General features: G+C 28.3%; 1 protein-coding gene and 1 long non-coding RNA gene across 3 annotated transcripts; both read left to right on the top strand.

Moving 5' to 3' along the window:
- Positions 1-739: 739 nt before the first annotated feature.
- LOC123898091 lies at positions 740-3,799 on the top strand. 2 transcript variants are annotated; one of them, XR_006805213.1, is made up of 5 exons: positions 740-758; positions 1,237-1,338; positions 1,438-1,920; positions 1,997-2,853; positions 3,516-3,799. It is a non-coding gene; the product is annotated as an uncharacterized LOC123898091 (long non-coding RNA). The 2 variants fall into 2 exon arrangements; XR_006805212.1 differs by lacking the exon at positions 740-758 and having other exon boundaries at positions 1,070-1,338.
- Positions 3,800-4,929: 1,130 nt separating this feature from the next.
- On the top strand, positions 4,930-18,360 carry LOC123899113 (protein NRT1/ PTR FAMILY 4.6-like). The gene is made up of 5 exons (XM_045950179.1): positions 4,930-5,062; positions 5,230-5,338; positions 5,664-5,881; positions 16,097-16,528; positions 17,288-18,360. Exons 1-5 carry the CDS (start codon positions 5,060-5,062, stop codon positions 18,251-18,253), a joined length of 1,728 nt encoding a protein of 575 aa, XP_045806135.1. The 5' UTR covers positions 4,930-5,059; the 3' UTR covers positions 18,254-18,360.
- Positions 18,361-22,439: the final 4,079 nt, after the last annotated feature.

Here is a 22,439-nt window from a genome sequence, read left to right as displayed (position 1 = left end):
AACTTGCTTTTTATATTTAAATAATCATCAATATAACTATATTATTTTTTGAACCTATGCTACTGATCAAAATCGTACTGTACAATTATCTCAACAAACAACATAAGATCATTGGTTTAATCAAGATAATCACATGAAATAACATGTTGTGAGCCTCTAGCTGCTCCACTATTCTCGGATTATACCATGTTATTAACATTAATTACATGCACACGTAAAGAAACATGTGTGAGTGTATTAAACATACACGATCAATCAAGATATTAGATTCAAAAGGTTAATAAACTCCTCATATTCGAAAGAACTTAGGTTTAACTCTTGATCACACTTTTTTTTAGAGTTTTTATCTTTTCTCTAAGTTATCTCTTTCTTCTTCTTAGTTCACTCCAAATGGGGTGGTGGAGTCATTTTTTCGACTAGTCAAATCATCCTATACATCGTTTTCACTTTTCCCCATCTATTAATCTAAATATGTGGTTAATTTTACATGAATTAGTGTTGTTTGATTTTTTGACTTTGCAGTGTTCGTTTTGTTTAGATTGATATATCAATTATTTCAGATTTAATCAATAACTTGATTGTAGATATTTTTTTGTTGGATTGGAGAAGAAGCTTGGCAAAAACTGTAATTTTATTGGGAAAATGACCCAACTTTTAAAAAACGCTCCCAGGAAAACAAAGATAACAGAAACTCAAGCAAAGGGGGCAATTTGCATACTCAGGGATCTGTCAGCGTCTTTTGTCATGCTCAACAACTGGTAAAAATATATTTAATTTGTATATTTTTTGAAATATATGTAGATTTATGTCGCTATGTAGATCTGTCAGCGTCTTATATGTTTTTAATTCTATAAAATTGTTTAATTCCAAGCTCTATTGTTACTTAGCTTACAAAGGTTGATTACTGCCACACTTATGTTGTTAGCTTACAAAATGATGTTGTTATTACTGTCTGGACTGTGGTTTTCGACTGGCTGCAACTACCGTTTATTGTCTGTTATTCATGTTATTTTATTAGGCCTGTTTGTCTGCTTTTGCAGCAGCAACTCTGCTTTTGCAACAGCAACTCAGTCTGCTTTTGGACTGAGTTTTTGTTTTGATTATTCAGTAGTTTTCCCGTGTGTTTGGCTCTATTTGTACCGTTTTCTTTCCTTGTTTTTGTGCTGGATCTTCTTGTATCCAATAATATGCTAGTACTCCTTATAATTGATTATTTTGTTGTGTGTGTAAAACTAGATAAAAGAGAAGGGTTCCAATGTAGACATCCCTGACATCCACAAAGATACTCACACAAAGAGCACGGGTGCCTATGTGGATCAGCGGTCTGAGACTACTCAGGTGAACTTGTAATTTGATATTTTTTTGAATTATTTTCTAATAGTTTTATGCATTAATTTTTATTTGACTTTATTAATTATTTATTATGTATGTATGCAGAAGTTATATGATGACTACATTGAGAAATTTCTGGAAAAACATACCGAGTATTCCAACCGTGATGAAATACCCGGCATCATCCGACGAGATATTTGGCAGGAGGTATCTGGACCCGGGACGAAGAAGACCAAATATGGTTTTGGGAAGTTAGCCCCCAACGTGAGACATGAAAACCTTATCCATATTCCTACACCTGAAGAAAGGTCTCGTCTTGTACCACTGCCCCCTGCGGCGCAAGCAGAAATTCAAAGATTGACTCAGGAGTTGTAGGCACAAAGAGAGGAGCTAAATAGGCGGGCCCAACAAGATGAAGAGAGGCATCAAATGATGCAGCAAATGATGGAGGAGCAAAGAAGAGAAATGAGCGCGTTAAAGGAAATGTTAGCTTCTTCGTCCAGGAATGCTCCAATTGACGAAACTAATCCTCACGAGGACTCAACTAATTCTAATAATGGGGACACAGACGCAAATTAGATAACAAAGGTATTACTCTTGATTTTTTAAGCTTACTCTTTTTGCCTCCCATATCTCATTTTCTCTCTTTTTATTGATGTTGCAGCAACTCTGTACAGTTTAGGGACTGATTTTGCGTAACTCGGATGGCGAAACAGTCTGAAGTGCATGCAAAAGAGAAGACTTTATGTTGATCTGCTTATGGCTGAAGCGCTAGGGTTTTGTTGGCTGAAGCGCTGAAGACTTTCTATTCATTTTGATGCTGCTAATGTGGTAAACTGTATTTATAGAAAATCTAGCTTTGCTGCTATTAATTTAATTGTCAAGGATTGTAGGAAGTTAATGACTAGGTTGACAAATGTACATGTTTTGTTTGTTGGTAGAACACAAATTCTGGTGCTAACAATATGGCCTCTTTGACTAGTATTATAGGTAATAGAATTTGGGTAATAGTATTATGGGTACAATTTGGCCTCTTTCTGTTTCTGTAGTTGTTTGCTGTTCCGTGTAACATTAATGGCTGTGTTTCAGCTTGTTCTTAATGAATTATGTTTAACCTCAAAAAAATGTTGTGTATCATATTGCTACTTTGGTATATTGCTACTTTGGTTGATTATATTGTTTTGGGATGCAATGGTTTTGTAATTGGCTTAATAATGAATTATGTGAGGGTATAAAATAAATGAATTTTCAGGTTTAAAGGGATTGTGGATATTTTTGACGAGGTAAAAGTTATCTCGTGGAAGTGGAGTGTGGAGAGATTGAAAATAGCCCCGTGTCTTTTTTACGAATGGTTGTGGGAGCCCGGTATTTGTTTCAATAGTGGTTAGTGTTTCAGTTTTGGAGTGGGGCGCTGTTTTTGCTTTCCGTGTTTCCGTGTTTCTGTTTTTTAGTTCCTTTGCTGGGCTGTTTGTTTCTTTTTTTTTTTCTGGTTTGGCAGGCTGCCTCCCTTTTGGTTTTGAGGTGGGCAGTGGCGGAACCAGAAAAAATATCGTGGGTGGGCCGAAAAATAGTCAATCTATTTTTAAATTGAATTTTTTGCTCCTCTATTTTCACATGTTACAATTTTGGTACCAACAAACTATATTTTTACTCTAAAAATTGTGATTTTTGGCTATAAAGGTGATTTACTATCTCCAACATTGAATCTAAAGATGAAATATCAAATTTGAGACCAAAATTCACAATTTTTTCCCATTAAAATTTGCTAATTTTACAGCAAAAAAGTAATAAAAAAATATTGAGATAGGACTAAAATTACAATAAATGTGAAAATATGGGACTTGAAAAATTTAATATTAATTAAACATATTTTTTTATGTCATTTCATATTTATATATGCTAGTTCAACTGCTAATTTTATCTATTATTATAAATTTAATTAATTATGAACTAACATTTACACTAATACTTGAACTAATATGTGTACCGAATTACTTATAATCATCAATAATATACTCTAAATTAATATTTACATTAATATTTGTACATATATATACCGGGTGACTTAAAATTATTAATAATACATTTAAATTAATACCCTATATATATAAAAAAAAATTATTTTTTGGTGGTGGGGGTGGGCCGTAGCCCACCAGAGCCCACCCCTAGGTCCGCTGCTGGAGGTGGGTGCTTTAGTTCTCCTTGAGGTGAAGCCCCTCCTCTGCTTGTACTTCTTGCTTGTTCTCTTTAGTTCTCCTTTAGTTCCTCCTGCTGTATCTGTTAGTAATTGGAATTGGAGTTAGTTTTCAGCAGAGAAAATCTGAGTTTGTAATTGGCTGCCCTCATGAGTTAATTTTTAGGTATTGTGCAAAGGCTTAATTTTTAGTTTCTTTGTAATTTGACTTGTTGTGTAGTGGATTTTGCACACCTTGTGCTCAATTCACTCCTTATGTAGACCTTTGTAATTAATTTGATACCTTTGTGTAGTGGATTTATACAAAATGAAATTTTGGGCGCCAAAATATTTCTTAATGAAGCAGAGCGAAAGTTCGAATTTTCAGTTTTTGAAAATTTGTATTTTTGGAGCCAAATTTGAATTTATTTGGCGCAAAATTCAAATTTAGTTTTGGTGCAGTTTTTAAAACCTAATTTTAATTCAATTTAAAAAAACCTGAAGCTATTTTTTTTTTAAATATTAAATACAGTACCTACCAGATTTTCGTAGGTAATGTTCTGACTAAAAAGTTCTGCCGAAAGTGGTCCCCTTGCACAAATACATTTCCTACCAAATTTCGTAGGTAATGTTCTGACTGAAAGTGGTCCCCTGACACAAATACATTTCCTACAAAGTTCGTAGGAAATGTTGTCGGAATAGTCAGCTTTTTCTCTACAAATCTGTTGGTAGGAAATGTCGTCGAAAATGCTACAATTCCTACGAAAATTGGCACTATTCCCACGAAAATTTTTGTAGGAAAGGCAGAGGATTCTTGTAGTGATTATATTATATAATGTATTTTGGATAACTAAAAAAAAGTCTTGGTGAAAGGTATATGGACACAAAAATAAAATCATATCGTTTTTTGTTCTACTACTTTTTTATGCATTACCTATTTATACAACAAATAAAACAAATTGCCACGGTTAAATATTAAAAGCTTTTTGCTGCCGCAATTGTAAGTATTTCGCGGCGGTTAGAATCAAACGCTGGAATAGACGCTGGAAGAGCATTTTGCGGCAATTTCTGCGGCGATTTATATTTAGCGGCGGTTTGTAGCTGCCGTAGTTAGCATTACAACCTCACAATTATTTAATTAATTGTGGCGATTCAAATAACCATCGTAATTGACTTTTATAATGGCGGTTTCGTGTCAACCTCCGGAATAAGGTTGTCGCCATTAGTCACTATTTTTAACTCTATTTTAAGAATCTGAATTTTATTTTACCAATAAATTAAAGAGACAAAAATAATAGTATAATAATAAAAATGATTTGACTAAAAAAAAGAAAAAAAAATGATATAGAAAAAAGAAAGAAAAAAAAAAGTTTGTGAAAGGAAGATTCATCAATTTGTTACTATATATAAAAGGAGCAGTGTATAGACAATTATATCCAAGTTGTATCTTTTCCTCTCTTCTCCCTCACACTTTCTTTAAATCTTCTCTCATTCATCTTCCCTTTTCACATCATAAATCTCTCTCTCCAGATCCAAACCCAGAAAGACAGAGAGATGGTGAGTAACAGAATTCCTATATTTTTTTTCTTTACTCTTTTTTTTATTGAAGTTCAATTCCTTTATTTGTTTTTTTTTTTTTATTGTAGTTCCTTTATCTTTTTTCTCACTATTTTTATTATTAATGCTTTCATTAAAAACTTAAATTTTTACACTTTTTCTGGCAGGAATTTGAACAACAACAAGTGACCAGGTGGATTGGCTATGTGGACTGGAGGAACAGACCTGCCCTCAGAGGAAAACATGGTGGCATGCTTGCAGCTTCCTTTGTTTTGGGTATGTCTTAAATTTCTTACTTTCTTGACTCATAATTATTCTTTGTTTAAAAAAATATATTACCGCGAGTACAAGAGATACTCTAACCCGATGTTAAATCATAATTCAATTAATTTCATAAATAGATTTCTTTCATGATTTCTGTTAATTGTTTGGTGATGTTAATATTATATAATTAACCAGCTCAAATTGTTTGATTTAATTTACTTTTGGATTTGAGATGGAGATACATATAATTAAACAATAATTTTTGTTTTCATTTTTTTAGAATTTAGAATATAAAATATATATATATATAACTCTATGTTAATTAATTTTTGTGCAGTGGTGGAGGTATTGGAGAATCTTGCATTTTTAGCAAATGCAAGCAACTTGGTGTTGTATCTAAAGAAAAATATGCACTTTTCACCAACAAAATCTGCAAACAATGTAACAAATTTCATGGGAACAGCTTTTCTTCTTGCTTTGCTTGGTGGTTTTTTATCTGATGCATTTTTTACAACTTATCACATCTACCTGATAAGTGCAGCTATTGAGTTCCTGGTATGAACCAACCTTCACACTTTTTCTCATTTCTCTCTTTTTCTGTTTTTTTGTGATCACATGTGAATGTCATGACACTTTGTCTCTAACCACCTCTCATTTTGCTTTACTTTTCTTCAACCAGTATATTTTTGTATTTATTTTATTATTTAGGTTTAAATACAACCTTTGGTGTTTAATTTTATTTACTATATGGTTGCTTAATAGGAACGGTGTCTATATGTGCATTTGTTTGTGTACGGAAAAGAGAGTTTCAAATTTGACTAAAATTATTTCCATGGATTCTTAGTGGAGTATGACAAAGCTTATATATATGATCGAATTTTTTTGAAATATTACATATTTTAATAATGAGTAATTCACTTTAAAGTGTAAATCGGCAAGTAATATCAATAGATAATTTGTTTTAACAAGCTAAAATGAAATATATATATATATATATATATATATATATATATATATATATATATATATATATATATATATATATATATATATATATATATATATATATATATATATATATATGGTGGCGTCTAAGGTGAGGGAGCTATTAAGTCCCTCACCGGTGGACCATTAAAATTTTACCATTAGATATAATCAACGGCTTAGATCTATTCAAATTAAAAAAGAAAGTATCTAGGATTATCTACACACAATCTACCATACTTCTTCATCACTATGTAATGCTTCAACATTTCTTTTTGTCGGTCACTACTACCACGGAAATTCCGGCAAACACCTGCACCACTGACGGCGACCACCACGACCGGTGAATTTTTCTTTCTCTTGCTCAAGCATCTAAAATGATATTTGTTTTGAATGCTACTAATTCTACTCTTAAGTGGCTTGAAAATTGTGAAGTTAAAAACTAAAACTCACCCATGAATATTCTTTTTGAAAGATCAAACATATGCCTTTTTCAAACCAACCCAGCTATTATTCGGAGAGAGATGAACAATACCAAGGTAATTTTGAAAATAATAAACCATGTTCAGAGAAATTACAGATCTAAATAACATAGGGCTCTTTGCTGAAACGAAAACAAAATCGTTAGTTTATAGTGTTTGATTTAATGTAAATACCGAAAAAGGAAAGAGATTCTCATAGATTTTCAAAACTAATCATGTTTCCAGCAGTGGTGATGGTTGTCGGTGGTGCGGTTGTTCGTCGGGGTTTGCGGTTATGATGTAGTTTCCATTGAATAAAGAGGTTGAAGATGTTAGAGAGTAATGGTGAAGAAGAGGGATACAGGATTGTGTGTAGCCAAACCTACATGTTCTCTTTTTTATTTTAAAAGATCTAAACTGTTGATTACATCTAACGGTAAATTTGTAATGGTTCACCGGTGAGGGACTTAATAGCTCCCTCACCTTAGACGCCACCTATATATATATATATATTAACAAACCAGCCTCCACAGCATAAGGCGTGTGCGTCAAGAAAGACTATCAGAGTTTACAAATAGTTACCGAAAGAAATACAAACAATCATATAAGACTCAAACATAGCAAAAGACTAGACCACCAACTATGGTAGTTTAAGGCTAAATAATATCAATAGATAATTAAAATATTAAAAGTAAATATAATAGATATATCATAATAAAACATAAAATTGTCACAACCCTTTATTCACTTTAGATAATCAAAATTCTTGGGTGATTTATTGAGTCTCGCAGTTAATTCTTATAAGTCAAAACTTTTAAAAATTACAGTCTATGTAAAGGTTCTAATTTTACAATAGTGGTGATTTACGTTCCAGTGAACATACGCTAATGCTTGAAAAAGATTGCACGCAGTTACTATCATTGTAATAATTTTCAATCGTTCGATCTTGAATCCAGGGGCAAAGATTATTTAGTACTGATTTTTTAAAAATATCATATGAATCGTCCGATCATAAATAGATGGCTAAAATATATTATTGTTAGAAACTTTACTTTTATGGACAATAGAGAAATTTTGTCCAGCTAATGTCCAAGGGTATAAGAGGTAATCTATACTATTTAATTTGTTATAGATTTTTTTTTGGGTATAATATATACTATTTCTTTTTCTTCTTCTTTATTTTTTTAAGAAATTCTTTATCATTGAGAAAACATAAATTTAAGGAGTCTTTTTTTTTTAGCATCGGTCAACATGTGCATCTAATATCTCAGAAATAGTTACATGATAAACTTAGCCATTTTTAATAAAAAAAAGATTATAATAATAAAAAATTAGTTATGTTTTGATTGTTTTTATTTTTTTATGATTTTAAACTTATCTCCCTCCATGTATATTTAAATGACATAGCAATGGTATTTTTCTTTACAAAATATAATATTGCGTGTTTTTCAAAGAAAAAGGTGTCTTTCAAACCCATAATGTCATAACCAGAATCTGAGTGAAATTCAAGTTGCAAAATACAACTTGCAAGGTGGGGTTGCATCAAAATGGTGCAACCAATAAAAATCCCTGAAAAATAACCGAAAAGATGTCAATGATATTTTTTTTCTTTAAAGAAAAGAAATAAAACTCTTATCTATCAATCCCTTTTGTGAATCTTTTTCTTTTTTGATTAATTGGTTCTTCCCACTTTGGTCTTCCAAAACCTCATGAATTGCATGACCTAGCGAACGCCCACCCACTATATCATACCATCCTAGCTAAGTCAAGAATCAATATATTATTATTAATTTATATATTTTACAAAATAAAAAGTTATTAAATCATGAAAACTAGAATAAGAGTTTGTGCCTTGAAAGCACATATGTTAAAAAAAATCAAAAGTTATAATTTTACATTAAAAAACATAATATTTTAATTTAAAAAATTGAATGTAAAATTTTTGAGGTAAATATTCTTATATTTAATTTCTTAACATGTCTTCTTCATATTTTCAGTAAAATAATGATTCCTTTATTTATAAATTTATATTAAGACTTTTAAATCTAACAAAGTATATGATGCAAAGTATATATAGAAATACCTTGGTAATTGGTATATTCTTCATTAACATTGATTAGCAATATCTTTAATTTATTCTTTAAAATAACTCTAGAAATACCAACATATAATTGACCATTGAAAAAAAATTGATGTTGGAACATAATAAGTTTTTTTTGTATTATAAATTTCATTGGAGGGTTCTGAGTTGGATAAACTACTTCATTATCAAATCGGTCATTTATATTTATTTGAAACATATTGAGGCAAAGATAAACCAACTTAACCGCGTACTCAAAATTGAATATGATAAAAATCATGAACAGCATACAAACAATCAGTAAATTTTATTTTATCTATTTTTTTATTAACACTTCAAATTGATTTTTATTTGGATCAACCAAAAGAATGTGACGATGAATTTGCGTACCAAAAGATTATTAGCAAAAGCATTACCTATTATGAACCAAAAATAATAAAATGAAGAAAAAAATTAAAATGAATAGTAACCCAAAAGAATAATAATAATAATAATAATAATAATAATAATAATAATAATAATAATAATAATAATAATAATAATAATAATAATAATAATAATAACATTTAGTACCACCCATTAAATGAATATGTAAGTGGGTGATATGACTAAATGAAAGGTTTTCATTGGTTTAAGTGGGTGATGTGGATTAGGGTTTAGATAATCAATTGGACAACTATCTAGGATTTATATATATAGATTTATATTAAGACTTTTAAATCTAACAGATTTTAAATAAATTTTAATACTCAAAGGGCGGCCATTGACATGCGCAAAATATGCTATGTAGTTAGGCTTCTAAGAAAAGGTTAGTTTCAGAAAAATATAATAAAAAGGCCAATTTTTTTTTAATGTCTTTTGTTAAAAAATAATTTAAAAGGTTCAATCTAAAGTAGTAGTTATGAAAAAATATAATGTGAACAAAAAAATTATAATAAGAAGGCTTGAAGAGAGTTTTTTTTTTAAGTAGCTTAATGTATTTTGTTGTTATCAGTTATAATATGAATATTTTTTATGCTAATTATAAGGATAATAACTATTATTTATGTTATTAATTCTTATTTAATTTCTTAAAATATTTTTTTCATCAAAAAATAATAACTTAAATAATCCATAGTTCTTTTAAAAAATTTAATATTTTATGTCAAAGAGTTTATTTTTAACATTTGTAACTGGCTCTAAATGGTTGGAGCCGACACTGCTAATACTCCTACTTTAAAATTTATATTTAGGTCATATGGTAGTTCGTGATTTTCCTCCTGTTCCGAAATTTCATCAACTTTTTGAGGATATTTTTTCACTCTACATTTCTATTTCTATAAAGAAAAACCCGTATATGGGGAAAAAAATTACCCATTTATAAAAATAAAAAAAAAATTACCCAAATTTTAGGTCGAGAATTCAAAAGTGAAAGTTGAAAATCATAAAAGAAAAGGTATTGCTTTATTTATGTCTGGTCATACTAGATAATGTTAACTTTGAACTCCCAAAATAACAAAGACAAACTAAAGTGGCGTGGGATGTAGTTATACAAAAATATATATGAGACAAAATAACAATAATTTAAGTGCGGTATTTTTCCTATAAATTATTACATTATATTTAGTGTGTTGTATAAGGGAAAAGGAAAGAAGGTACTCCACATTATTTTAGGGAGTATGACTTTAGGGAAATTTAAATTAAAATATAGACAGGACCCCACATTAATATCTATATTCATGCACACACACACGTATAAAATTTATTTAACTAGTATCCGGACCCGTGCCAAGCACGGGTTAAAATATGACGGTAAACAAACATGTTTAAATATTAATTTTTTTTTGTACTAAAGTTCTAATAATTAATAAAAAATTAACATATTTGTCAGGTTGATGTCAGAATTGATCTCTGATTCAGATTAGACGTTCTAATGGACTGGATACTGATGTGAAAACTAAAAAAACCTGATATAAAAATAATAAAAAAATCATAACTTTACAAATATTATTGTGTAAAAGCATTTATTTTTTGACAAATTATTGTGTAAACATAAACATGAGAGCCACACAATTTCGATCAATAAGATGTGTGAAGAAAATATTTAAAGTAAGAGAACCAAATTAAAATTGATGATGCTTATTAGTACTACCAAATAATGTAGAAAACATTTTCGCATTGATTGTTTTACAGTACCAACACTCGGGAGAGGAATGGAACTACTTGGTGTCAAAACTGACACCTGAATCAAATTAGGCGGTCCAATTGGCCGCAAACTGACGGTTAAAACAAAAAAATAAACTTATGTAGAATAAATTAAGTATTTACAACTTGATAAAAAAAAAATCAATTTTTTTGTTTTGATTTTTATGGGAAGGGAACCATAGTAATTTAGAGTTCGGCTGCGCGAGGTGAGTTAAGTCTTGGAAAAAAAAAGGGGTGGAAGAAATGAAACGAACAGGGAAGTATTAAGTCATATTCAATTGAACCATAGTAATATGCAATTTTTTTTAAACAGAAAAATATGCAATTTAATTAGGAGTATGTTGGAAAAAAAATATGCATGTGTTAGATTAAAATAACCATGTTTTTTAACCAATATGTTTTTTGTATGGCAAAAGGCAACAATGTTGGTTCGTAGTATGAGGGGAATATATTTCTAATTGGTATAGTAAGACAACTATTCCCTCGGTTCATATTATAAGCAAAACCAAATCACTTTTTTTTTTTTCTTTCTTTTCCAAATTATAAGCAAAATAAATTTACTTTTATCATTTTCAAAATTTACTCTTACATATTGTCGTTAAATTTAATTCAAATTGCATTTAATTTACTATTTTTTCCCATAATCAATAATCAATAAAAAAATTCTTTTTTATATTTTCTCATGAAACTTTAAAACTAAAAAAGTCATACATCAAATTATCATATTACTTTTCTTAATAAGTGTGAAATTTTGTTTTGCTTATAATATGGGACAGAAGAAGTATATATAAAAACAAACCTAAAATTGTAAAATACTTGTGGGAAATTAGGCGAAAAGGATCAGAAGAATCAATCTTATATAGTTAGCACAAACAAAAAAAATACTAAAATGTTAAACAAATATGTTAAATACAACCTTTTTTAGTTAAAAAACTTGAATCAAATACGTTACGGCTCGAAATACAAACTTGAAATGTCACTGTGTATTATGAGAATATACCTAAATTACATATTTTCCTGAAAATCAAAGTAAAACATCAGTCAAGTATATATTTTATTTAAATTCAAATTTAAAATGAAGCGCAAAAACTCAAAGAAAAATAGAGAACTTAGCGGTAGAATCTAAATCCAAATGGTATGAGAAATGTGGAAAATTTGATGCAGTATTTATAGTAAAAAAAAAACATAATAAATCATATTAAATATTCTTAAAAATTAGTGATGTGATTTAATTATAATAAGTGAAAAAGTTGTAACCAACCCATTGTTGTTTGCATCAGAAAAATCATCAATAAATTAAAGATTTTATTTTTAATTTGTTGATGAAACGGACTTATTAATGCCCAAATTCAAAGTGTTAAATTGCAAAAAAAAGGAGATTTATAAAAAATAAATAATTGCAGTTTTTTGTTTTTTTTAAGGAATGATTGCAGAATTGAAGATTATGAATATTTTGAGAAGAAAAAGATATTGAAAGAATATTCTATATTTGCACACATGTTTTTGATAATGAACAATTGATTCTCTCTATAAAAAAATAGTAATGAACAATTGATTCTTATAAAAAAATAATAAAGAATTTATATATTCCATGATCATTTTAATCATATGATGTGATTGGGTCAATATTTCTACGTGCTCATAAAGAATTTATATATTCCATGATCATTTTTATCATTTAATTTTATGAGAATAAATAAAAGTAAATCTTGAAAATGATAAAAGTTAGTTTTTTTTGCTTATAATTTTGGACATTAAAAAGTGATTTTTTTTTTTTTATAATATGGGACGGAGTGAGTAGTTGAATGTAAAGAGAAAACTTTCAATCAAATATTAAAGAGGAAACCTTTTTTTAAGGCACCAAAGAAAAAAAAACGCCAGAAATTGACCGATGTACACATAAATAATTTTATTAATTAATATTTGACAACAAATGTGGTTTAGTTTTTTTTTTATTTGATAGGCAAAATCAAAATAAGATGCAGGAAGAGGTACTTCAACCCATTACAACAAATGATTAACAATGAAGACAACTTATATGATTATTACACTATCAAGCAAAAGAATAAAACACTATTAGCATCCAAATTAAGAAGTTAATTTGAGGCCCCACAAAATGTTCTCAATATTCTTGCATTCTCCCATGAAAACAACTTTGTTTCTCGTGTTCCATATCTTTCTTTATGATCACATTCCTGAAAAATAGAAGAAGAGAGTATGATCAACAAAATAATAGAATAAAGAAGAAAAAGTTGAAGAAAATTATAAAGACAACAAATATGATTGATAAAAGAGAGAATAAATTAAAAATTCAAGTAATTCAAGTAAATAAATAACAATGAAAATAACCAAAAGAAAAGATTTGAAAAATTGTGAGTTGTAGTATTTACACAAAGACCATATATATATATATATAGAGAAAAAAATGGAGATATGAATAATTTTGTCTTTAATATGAAATTAAAATCATTAATAACAAATATGACCAATTAATCAAAATAATAAATTACATGATTCATCAACAATAAAAAACATTCATATATTATCACATATTTTTCAAAAAAGAAAATTCCATGATTCTTTTTTTTTTTTGGTCAAGCCATGATTCATTTTAAAAAAATATAAAATATTATTTTCACGTTTTTTCATTTTGTTTAAATCATTTCATACACAAAAAAAAAAAAGGTTTTTAAAATTATTTGAAGTTAGTCAAAAAATAAAATATTTGAAGTTGAAATAATAATAAATGAAATATTTTTAAAATTATTTTTAAATCAAATATTTTAATTAATTATAATTATTTCATTATGAATTATTTCCTTTTTAAGTAGGTAATTTAATATAAGGCATATTTCATTCCTTTTTGAAATAAGGCATATTAGAATATTACTGTTTTTAAAAAAAGAATATAAGGCATATTCTATTCTATTATAAAAAATTGGATGTTTATGGAAAAAATTGGACAGCTATATTGAATGTTTATGGAAAAAATTGGACAGCTATTATTTTTCAAAGTAATTATGGTCATTTTTCAAAGTAATTGGACAGCTATTGAATGTATATCAACATTAAATGTGAGGAATGAGGTTGAATGAGGAGAGGAGAGAGAAAGACAAATATGTCTGGCTTATTACATATTATAGATTTCCTCAAGTGCTTAGGAACCTATGTTTCTGTGCCACTGCACAGGTGGACTAGAAACTTCGTTCTGCCAAGTTTCTTAACTTTGATAACAACATCTGTATATGGTCGTTGTTGACACGTTTTTTTGCTTTAAAAAATCGTTACCCTTCTCTTTATTTTTCTACCAAATTTTTATGTAGGGTGGTGACTGGTGAATGTAGGATAGATGGACCAGCATAACATAATCAAAAGTGTATGACAATAGCATGATGAAATTTAAGAAGTAAAAAAAACGTATTTATATTTTTTGTTTTTTTTTCTAGTTGCTGCTGAATATCTGTAACAGTCTGATAAGTTTCAACCAAGCCATATAGAATGGGTTACGCCTAGGCCTAATAAATTTAACATCTAACGTACGCAATCAAACGAAGTTCCATGATTCATGGGCATAAAGGTCATGAAATAAACGGGGAAATAACCTCTTCACAATTAGAGGGATCTAGATTTGCATTGCTTTAATTTAACTTATGATGATTATGTGACTGCATACAATTCATATCCTAATTAGTTATTAGAGGTATTTGAATTTTGTGGTGCACCTGCATGCTGACCATTAAATCTTAACTCAATGGTCAAATTTGTTGACATTTATTGACTATGTAATCTAAATTGTTAATTTTAAATAAACGATTGAGATTTTTTATAGTATAAAACTGTGTGATTTTATTATAGGCAATCTTAAGTCTTGATTGAAGGCATTTTAGATTATAGTTTGTATAATATTTTTTAGAACTAAGATTTAAAACTTTATGCTTAATTTGTGATTAGTACAAGTTCTATACTAGAAAAAAAATTAATATACTTAAATCACCAAAATTAAATAATTAGATATCCTTACTAATAGTTGATAGTAGAATACAATGAAGTCATTTTTAAGGAGCATGGATACTCTCTCCGGTGCAATATTTATAAAGATTGTTCGATATACATGTTGACTCTTTAATTGATGTTGACCACACACAATACTGAATTAATGGTTGTGATTTATATTTAAATCTAGAAAATTTACAATCGAGAGAATCTATTCTCCATTTTTATTTTTAGTGCTCCAGCTCTACCCTTATGTAGAGATGTGGTGTGGACGTGTCTTTATTTATCGCATTTTAGGAATGATATATGACACTTGGTACTTTCATATATTATGATGATGTGATGTGATATTTCACTTGTTGTCCCAAAAAACAGAGGCCTCATAAAGAGCAATGTTGCTACTAAAACAATAATTAATGTGTTCACATGCATTGCATTGTGACATGAGGATCTTGGCCAATGTTTCTAATCACTTTCACATTATTACTATTAGTTTGTGGTCATAGCGTAGTTTGTTAATCACAATATATAATAATTACAAAACAAATCTTAAAAAAAATTTAAAATTTAGTAACAATATTTTTCTAGTGACAGATTTATGTTGAGAATTCCGACAACACGAGCCCCAATTTGTGTTTATAAGTAAGGATAATTCTTATTATATAAGTCGATTTTGTAGGGTTGAGTTAGATCCGATTTTCAATTTTAAGATGATAACAGAGTCTCCTCCACAATCCGATAGAGGATGAGTTAGACTCAACTCTCAATTATAAGATGGTATAAGAGTCTCTTCTAGATCCGTTTGGCCACCTGCTATTAGGTTTCCGCTATCATGTCACTCACCATTTATATCCACGCACTAAGTCCAATAATGTTGGACGTTAGAGGATGTGTTAAGAAGTTTTACATGGATTGCAAAATTAACTTATAACTTATTTAGCGATCAATTTAAAATTGGTCTACACAAATTGAAATATTTTGCTGTAGTTTTATATTTTTTATAAGTAGAAATGAAATTCGATACTATGTATTGCAAAATTGTAATAAGGGAAGTTGGAACTTGTGCAGGGACTAATTGTACTCACAATACAAGCAAGTGTGTCTTCACTTCAACCACCACACTGTGATCCAACAATTTCATGTGAAGAAGTTAATGGTGCAAAAGCATTAATGTTATTTGGTGGATTATATCTAGTTGCTCTTGGAACTGGAGGAATTAAGGGATCATTGGCACCACATGGTGCTGAACAATTTGATGAGGACAGTGTTTCTGGAAGGAAACAAAGATCAACATTCTTCAACTACTACATCTTTTGTTTAGCATGTGGTGCTCTTATTGCTGTTACTTTTGTTGTTTGGATTGAAGATAATGTTGGATGGAAATGGGGTTTTGGAATCTCTACTATTAGTATATTTCTTTCTATTCCTGTGTTCTTGGCTGGTTCTACTAAGTATAGGAACAAGATACCTACTGGGAGTCCTCTTACAACCATTTTGAAGGTAACTATCTCATGCTCTACATTTATTTGGTATCTTCCTCCTACAACTAATGTTTTAAAAATCAGACCGAACTAATAACTGGATCATCTAGCTGGTTAAAATTGGAACTGGCCAGCTAGTTCGTTGATTTTTTTTTTATGGCAAATATATTATTAATAAAATATTTTTGAACGACTAGTTCGCTGATTTGATTTTGGTTATTTTGCAATATGGTTGAACTAGTTGTATTGTGATTGGTTCAATTAGTCTTTAATTTTTGCATTTTAAATTTTCATCGAGTTCAACCATATTTAAACTGATTGAATCATGATCTGAATATTTCATTGGTTCGATCTCTACCCATTTTTAAAACGTTGAATTTAGTTGTTCTATTTGTAATAGTAGACTGTTTCAAATTATTTGTCGCCATAAAATATCAAGATGATATTATTATTTCACTATAATTCTTATTTATTAATTATACATTTAATTGACTTGTTCAAAAAAAAAATTAATACATTGAATTGACGACAATGTTGACAAAATTACACTGAGACATTGTAGTTCTATCAAACTCACCAGTGAATCCAATTCTAAATAAACACTATCTATCTACTCTCACTGCAATAAGATCATATTTAAGTAAAATGAGTCATGTTTAACTACTATACCCAATCATTTTTCAAGACATTTCATCTATAGTATAGAATACATTACCTTAATGATAACTTAAAATGAGTCATATTTGACTAATATACCCTCTGGTTTTTGAATAAGCAGGTTTTGGTAGCAGCAGCAATGAACAACTGCATATACAAAAACTCCAGCAGTGCTGTTGTGAACTTGACATCAAGCCCATCACATCCAAACTCAGTCAGAAAACAAGAAAACGAAGAATCATCATCGAAACGAATCAAGGAAATACAAACTCCAACAAATACACTAAGATTCCTCAACAGCGCAATCGAAAACGAAACAATAAAATGTTCCGTCCAAGAACTCGAAGATGTAAAAATAGTCTTAAAAATCCTCCCAATATTCGGCTGCACAATTGTCCTAAACTGTTGCCTAGCTCAACTATCAACATTCTCAGTCCAACAAGCCGCGACAATGAACACGAAACTTGGTTCATTAAAAGTACCACCAGCTTCATTACCAATTTTCCCAGTAGTCTTCATAATGATGTTAGCTCCAATTTATGACCACATTATAATACCCTTTGCAAGAAAATACACAAAATCAGAAATGGGAATAACTCATCTTCAAAGAATTGGAATTGGACTAGTCCTATCAATAATTGCAATGGCAGTGGCAGCACTTGTTGAAGTGAAAAGAAAAAGGGTAGCAACAGATTCAAATCTTTTAGATGATGCAACAAAACCAATTCCAATAACATTCTTTTGGATTGCTTTTCAGTATTTGTTTCTTGGTTCAGCTGATCTTTTCACTATGGCTGGTTTATTGGAATTTTTCTTCACAGAGGCACCAATTAAAATGAGATCTTGGGCTACATCACTTACTTGGGCTTCTTTGGCATTAGGATATTACTTAAGTTCAGTGATTATTTCAATAGTTAATAGTGTTACTGGTAATTCCTCTCATAAACCTTGGCTATCTGGTTCTAACCTTAACCATTATCATTTAGAGAGGTTTTATTGGCTTATGTGTGTACTTACTGGGTTGAATTTTCTGCATTATCTGTTTTGGGCTATTAGATACAAGTATAGAGGAACCGGTAACTACTAGTGATGAGTGAAGATTAGGAATGTTGTTGATAAAGTTAAATTTTTCAAATGGCACTTCACAATAAGTACTTTTTTCTGACAAAATATAATAAGTACTTTTTACGTTGTCAAGTATTTTTTTGTTGTTGTAACGGTTAACACTTTACTGACGACCTATGGAGTATCCCCACGCTGACAACATAACACTATAATTTCCGTTAGTGTTAGTGTGGGGACACCATGTCAACCCCTCGAGTCCTAGAGCAGCACTTCACTGACCAGAACTTTACATTTAAGAGTGTCTGAGGGTAAAATGCTGAACTCGAGCTAATAGATTATTTGACAAAAAAAAAATACTTAATAATTATTAATTTGTTTTAAAATAAGTGTCAAACTTTTTCCAAATTAATATTATTGAGTAAATTTGGAGTATTCCTAAATTAATGTCATTTAAAGACCCTTACTTATATAAAAAAAAAATGTTGGATATATTATCCCTTAGCCAAACTTATTTGGAATCAATTTTATACTCATTGACATTTTGTGGACTTATGCTTCGTAAACTCTATTGATGAATCATCATGAGACATATTTGCAAGGACCAAAATCATATATAATCCTTAAATTTTATACACATTTCAAAAACATATACTCCCTCTATAACACCATGTAAGCAAAAATCACTATTTTAGGTTCATTACATAATTAAAATACTTGGTTTATAATATAGACCAAATACGTTCGTTATGCAATCAACTTTGAAAAATGATTTTTGCTTGTATAATATTACAGAGGGAGTATCATAACTCATAAATTTGAAAACTTCAGAACTAATGTCAATAAAAGGTCTTGATTACTACAATATCACATTATTATAGTCATACAATTATACATACATCTCATACATAATACAACAAAACTAAAATTTTTAAAAAATGGCACAGTTTATTGTCCTTTTGTATTTTATTAAAGTGTAATTAACTATATATGAAATACATTCTGAAAAATTACAGTAGAAACTCTATAAATTAATAAGGTCGGGATCGGAGAAATTTATTAATTTAAAGAGTTATTAATTTATCGATAAATTAATAATTATTAATTTAAAGAGTTTTTAAGTAATTATACTGTACATACCAAACAAAAAGGCAAATTAGTCTATGTCTCTTAGAATTACGTTGCAGCAAATCTTGGGACTCAATGTAAATTAATAAATATTGTATTCATATCAATTGAAAATATGACTTTTGACTTTTGAAGTGTATAGTAAATGTAAACAAGTGGAATGTTCAATGTATTCTTAAGCAAGTTTGGCATATCTTTTACTAGTAAAAGGAAGATTGAATTGCTCATAGGCCTTCATTGTGATGATGTGGCATGCTTTAGAGAGCTTCTCATATCTATTTAAAATTTGTCCCACAATTTATTTTGTGTGTCCATTCATCCTCCAAAGTAATTATTTATATGTTACAATAATAATGGCTCCCAATAATAATGAAAGAAAGAAAAGAAAAAAAAGACAAATTAAATTACAAAAAGAACAATGAATAGATATATGTTCTTTCATATTTTACACTACCAAACATAAAATATAAATCATGCATGCGTAAATATGATTTGCAATTTGCAAAATTTTACTTTAAATAAATAAACCAAATAAAAAAATTACTCCTCAAAAAAATTTCATGCTTGACAAAATAAATTTTAAGAAAAAAAAACACTTTAGTTATATTGTTTATTAATTAATTACTATTGTGCTATTATTTTAAAAAAAAATTAACTTTGTCACACCAACTTTTAAACTACCAAATTACAAAAGAACAATGAATAGATATATGCTCTTTCAGATTTTACACTACCAAATATAAAATATAAATCATGCATGCGTAAATATGATTTGCAATTTGCAAAATTTTACTTTAAATAAATAAACCAAATAAAAAAATGACTCCTAAAAAAAATTTCATGCTTGACAAAATAAATAAATAAATTTTATGAAAAAAAAAATAGTTTAGTTATATTGTTTATTAATTAATTACTATTGTGCTATTATTTTAAAAAAAAAAATTAACTTTGTCACACCAACTTTTAAACTACCATTCTTTCATATTCCTTAACTCTTATTCCTTAACTATGACAAATAAATTTATCATACAATTCTTTAAACATTCATTTTTTCTCATCCCTAACCATTGTGTGTATAAATAACTAAAAAAAAATTGGATGAAGGTAAACCTCGCAAAGAAAAAAAAATAAAAAAAAAAGAATTAAGCAATTAAAAAAAGGTAAACTGGACAATAAACAAAAAAATCATCACAAATAAAAGTTGAGATAAAATTTCACCAAGTAAAAGTTTGAGAGGAAAAAAAGTTAATATATCAACACAAAAATTGTATTATTGTTAAATATAAGTTATGTTTAATTACATAGAGTAGAATAAGCGCGCGGCTATGTTATTTGGTACATACTTTCAAAGAATGTGATCAAATGATGAAAAAGGAAAAATTAATATATATGAATCACATTATATTCTATAATTGAAACTTATTTCAATCTTTCTCACGAGCAATATTGTTAGCAAACCGCCTCTAACTCTTTTTGAAAATAATAAGAAATACACCGTAGTAAAAAAGCAAAACAACTTACGACTGCTCCACTACGATCCATAAAAAGAAAATATGATGCATCTCTTCAAACTTATGAGATATATTAGTTTTTCCTTTTATTTATTATTTTATACGAACACACTTAAATTTTTAATTTTATTTTATACCATTACACTATTAGAATAAAATATGATACATGTCTTCAAACTTATGAGATATTATAAGAGACTCGCTAAAAATTATATTGATTGTGTCCTTAATCTACAATATAAAATCTCATTTTCCTAAACAACTTTCTTATTTTTAATATAACAGAATTACAACTAAATCATGTTACTATAATTTAAATATATATGTCATTATACTTATCTTAATTATTATTTTTCATTTGTAATAATATATTTTAAGTATGTTCTAATCAAACCTGCATGCATTCATTTGCAATTTCTTTGGTAGTTAAAATAAACTTCACCAAGTGAAAGTTTGACGTAAAATTTTAAAAAAAGTCAATATATCAGCACAAGAATTTTATTTTCATAAATATAAGAAAACATAAATTGGATGGAAGATAATAAGTCGTTTTGCTATTTTATACATAATTTCATGGAATATAAGCAAAAGATGAAAAAGACAAAACTACCATATATATATATATAAATTACATTCTATAAGTTGAGTTTGGTTTTTTCTTTCTCATAAACAATATTTTTAGCAAGAATGACTGCTACTATAATTCTTATTGAAAAGAATAAAAAATATACCAAAATAAAAAACAAAACAACTTGTGAGTGCACTAATGAGACCCATAAAAAAAATTAAATTAAAATTACACAATTAAGATACAATATAATACATCTTTTCACACTTATAAATAATATAAGAGATCATTTTACGGAATATTATAAGAGATCATTAAAAACTATATTAATTGTCTTTAAAATATATTTTTGAGCAAAAATATATATAAAAATAAAAAATCAATTATATAAACCAATACAAAATTTCATATAAACCCTCTTATTTTTAATATAAATTAATATTAAATCTACTATTTCACTATATTTTAAAATATTATCAATCATTTAATTATATATAATGATACTTATCATAATTATTATTTTTCATTTATGAAAATATTTTAAATGTGTATTTTAATCGAGCCCATAATTAAATTTTGGGTTGATATATTTTCCTGAAAATCGAGACTAATAAAATCGGGATAAAATTTCACCAAGTGAATAATTGATAAGAAACTTCAAGAGAACGAGAGGGAGGTAAGTAGATAAGTTATTTGGCATATTAAATTGGAGAAAAGGGAGTAAGTAGTAACGTTGCTATTTGATAGGTAATTTTCAGAACACGAGATCACGTGATAAAAAATGTCAAAACCACCATACTTCTTAGTTCAACATTACTCATGAGCAATATTTTCACCAAGTACAAGTATGTATGACATCTAACTCTTATTGAAAATAAATAAATAAGGGATATATTAAAAATTAAAAAACAAAGTGATTTGTGACTAAAATTGTAACTCATATAATGAAAAATAAGATTTTATACAATAACACAATTAAAATAAACTATGATACATCATTTCAA

Source organism: Trifolium pratense, linkage group LG7, assembly GCF_020283565.1.
Source record: "Trifolium pratense cultivar HEN17-A07 linkage group LG7, ARS_RC_1.1, whole genome shotgun sequence".
NCBI classification, from domain to species: Eukaryota; Viridiplantae; Streptophyta; class Magnoliopsida; order Fabales; family Fabaceae; genus Trifolium; species Trifolium pratense.
Note: the sequence above shows the minus strand (reverse complement) of the source record. Positions and strands in the feature narration are given on the sequence as shown.

Excerpts from the sequence above, each read along its gene's own strand:
- LOC123899113 (XM_045950179.1), top strand. Across the intron at positions 5,339-5,663 it reads TGCAGCTTCCTTTGTTTTGG|TGGTGGAGGTATTGGAGAAT; the intron begins GTATGTCTTAAA and ends ATTTTTGTGCAG. Across the intron at positions 5,882-16,096 it reads GTGCAGCTATTGAGTTCCTG|GGACTAATTGTACTCACAAT; the intron begins GTATGAACCAAC and ends GAACTTGTGCAG.